The 2,061-nt window shown below is 36.2% G+C and overlaps 1 protein-coding gene across 1 annotated transcript; it reads right to left on the bottom strand.

The window, feature by feature from the left end:
* Positions 1–589: 589 nt before the first annotated feature.
* LOC111921323 (uncharacterized) lies at positions 590–1,627 on the bottom strand. The gene has a single exon (XM_052767680.1). The coding sequence runs from the start codon at positions 1,625–1,627 to the stop codon at positions 590–592; it is 1,038 nt and encodes a 345-aa protein (XP_052623640.1).
* Between the last annotated feature and the right edge of the window lie 434 nt (positions 1,628–2,061).

The raw sequence follows: 2,061 nt of genomic DNA, 5'->3' as shown, positions 1-2,061 counted from the left end.
GGTAAAGTTTCATATATCAAATAGCACACTTACCATCTTATTCAATGTCTCATTAAATTTATCTTACCATAAATGACATGTATAATGTAAACTTTTATAGTTAGCTATAAAATCCTCATATTTACTTACAAATTTACACTAGTGAGAACTATAACATAAAATTAAATAATTCTCGAAAGGTGTTAGATGGTTAGTGAATGTAACATCTTAACAAAACTCACTAAATTCTATTTGAACATCATGTTTGCTTAGAAGTGAAATAATGGATGGAGAACATGGCCAAATATGATCAATATACAATCATTTATGACCCTAAACGTGGTATATAATTAAAAGATTAATCGTTTATGACCAACATAAAATTGTTAACGACCCTTTATAACTTATTCAAATAATTTGAATAGATTTGGGTTAATAAACAAATTTTCGTTTCAATCTTTGTTGGTAAGGCCTATTTCAACAATGTATGTGCCTCTATTTACATATGAAGTTTATGTATTTAGGCACTAACCATAAACTTAACTCATTATAATTTTGTAAGGAGATAATCGATAAAAAACTATTACACAAAAATAATTATAAATCCTAATTAATTAGAAGGGCAAATCCATGATTCTTCATTACCTTGAACTTGATCATCACCGTTTCTTGATGTAACCACGACATTCTTTGAGCCGCCTATGTTTTGAGTATTTCCAATTAACCCCTCAAAATTTTCCAATTTTTCATCTTCACTCCTCCATCTCTTAGAAGGGTCATGAAAACCACTCAAATGGTGGGATTGCTGCTGAGGAATTGTGGTTTGTAAGAGGGATTGAAACGATAACATTGGGTTTTGTATATCTAACAAAGTAGAGGGCTGTTTTTGAAAACCATGAATATCGGCAGGGGCTAATTGGTAATTACTTGAAGTAGTGGCGGCAGTAATATTATTGCTAGTGCCAGACTCTACAATATTGGCCGTAGAATTCAAAAATGATGGCTGCTGTTGTTGAACTTTCTGCGCCGACGGCCGGAGAGGGTACAAAGACCCGCCGCCGCCGTCACTACCGCGACCAAAAAGGTCCAGACGGCGAGAAAATGGGGCGGAGGAGAAAGGTGCGGTGGGGATGCCGGTGAATTCTTGAACCATTTGCCGGAAGTTAGTCGTGTCGGTGGTGAGAACGGTGGTGGGTGCTCGTCGGGAAGCTCTCGTACGTTTCTTTGGGTTCTTTACTGTTACTTGATGAAGATGATCCGATCCATGACTAGTTTTTGTATTTGTATCCATGGTTGATGCCGGGTTAGGGTTAATAGGGTAGGTACCGAAGTCTGCGAGGTTCCGGTCCGAGCGGATGTTTCCGGTCCAGACTGAGCCGAGATCTTGGAGCGTGTTTGGGGTTGAAAAGGACGAGGTTGAAGAAGGATCAAAGAAGGAGGTGTCAGAGGGTGGCGGACGGTGGTTGTGGTGGTGATGAGATGATGATGACAGTGGTTGTAGGAGGTGGTTGAGGTTAGGGTTGAAGTGGTTGGAAGGATTTAGGAAGGAAGATATCGATGGTGTTCTTGAATCATATTCTTCATTATTATCGCCACCACCGGCGCCGCCGCTTGATGACTGAAAGCTGCCACTGTTGCTGGAGTCCATAGATGGTGGTGGAAAGAAAGGAGATGAAAATAAGGGAAAGCAAGAAAGGATTTTATCATGGATTTCTAATGGTTCTAGTTTTTATTTCTTCGTAATTTTATTTTTAAATGAAAAAGTTACGACAATCATTTGTGCAAATTAAGACAAATTATAAATAAGGACACTTGTTAGGTCAATTTTTTGATTTTTGGTCATCCAAATTTTAAAAACGACATTAAATTATAGAAATCTTTTTCAGCTGAACGGACAGTCAAGAATCAATTTTTTTAGATTTAAAAATAGAACTATTTTATTTTAAGCTTTTGGATTTAAAGCTAATAACTTGATAATAAATATTTATTTTAATAAATAAATAGTATTAATTTTTTTTGCCAAGTATCACTTTAATACAACTGCTTATTAATATTATGTCACGTGTGTCATGTAGATATATT

Source organism: Lactuca sativa, chromosome 9, assembly GCF_002870075.4.
Source record: "Lactuca sativa cultivar Salinas chromosome 9, Lsat_Salinas_v11, whole genome shotgun sequence".
NCBI lineage: Eukaryota > Viridiplantae > Streptophyta > Magnoliopsida > Asterales > Asteraceae > Lactuca > Lactuca sativa.
The sequence above is the reverse complement of the archived record's forward strand: the minus strand, read 5'-3'. Positions and strand labels throughout refer to the sequence as shown.

Excerpts from the sequence above, each read along its gene's own strand:
- LOC111921323 (XM_052767680.1), bottom strand. The coding sequence starts at position 1,627 with ATGGACTCCAGCAACAGTGGCAGCTTTCAGTCATCAAGCGGCGGCGCC.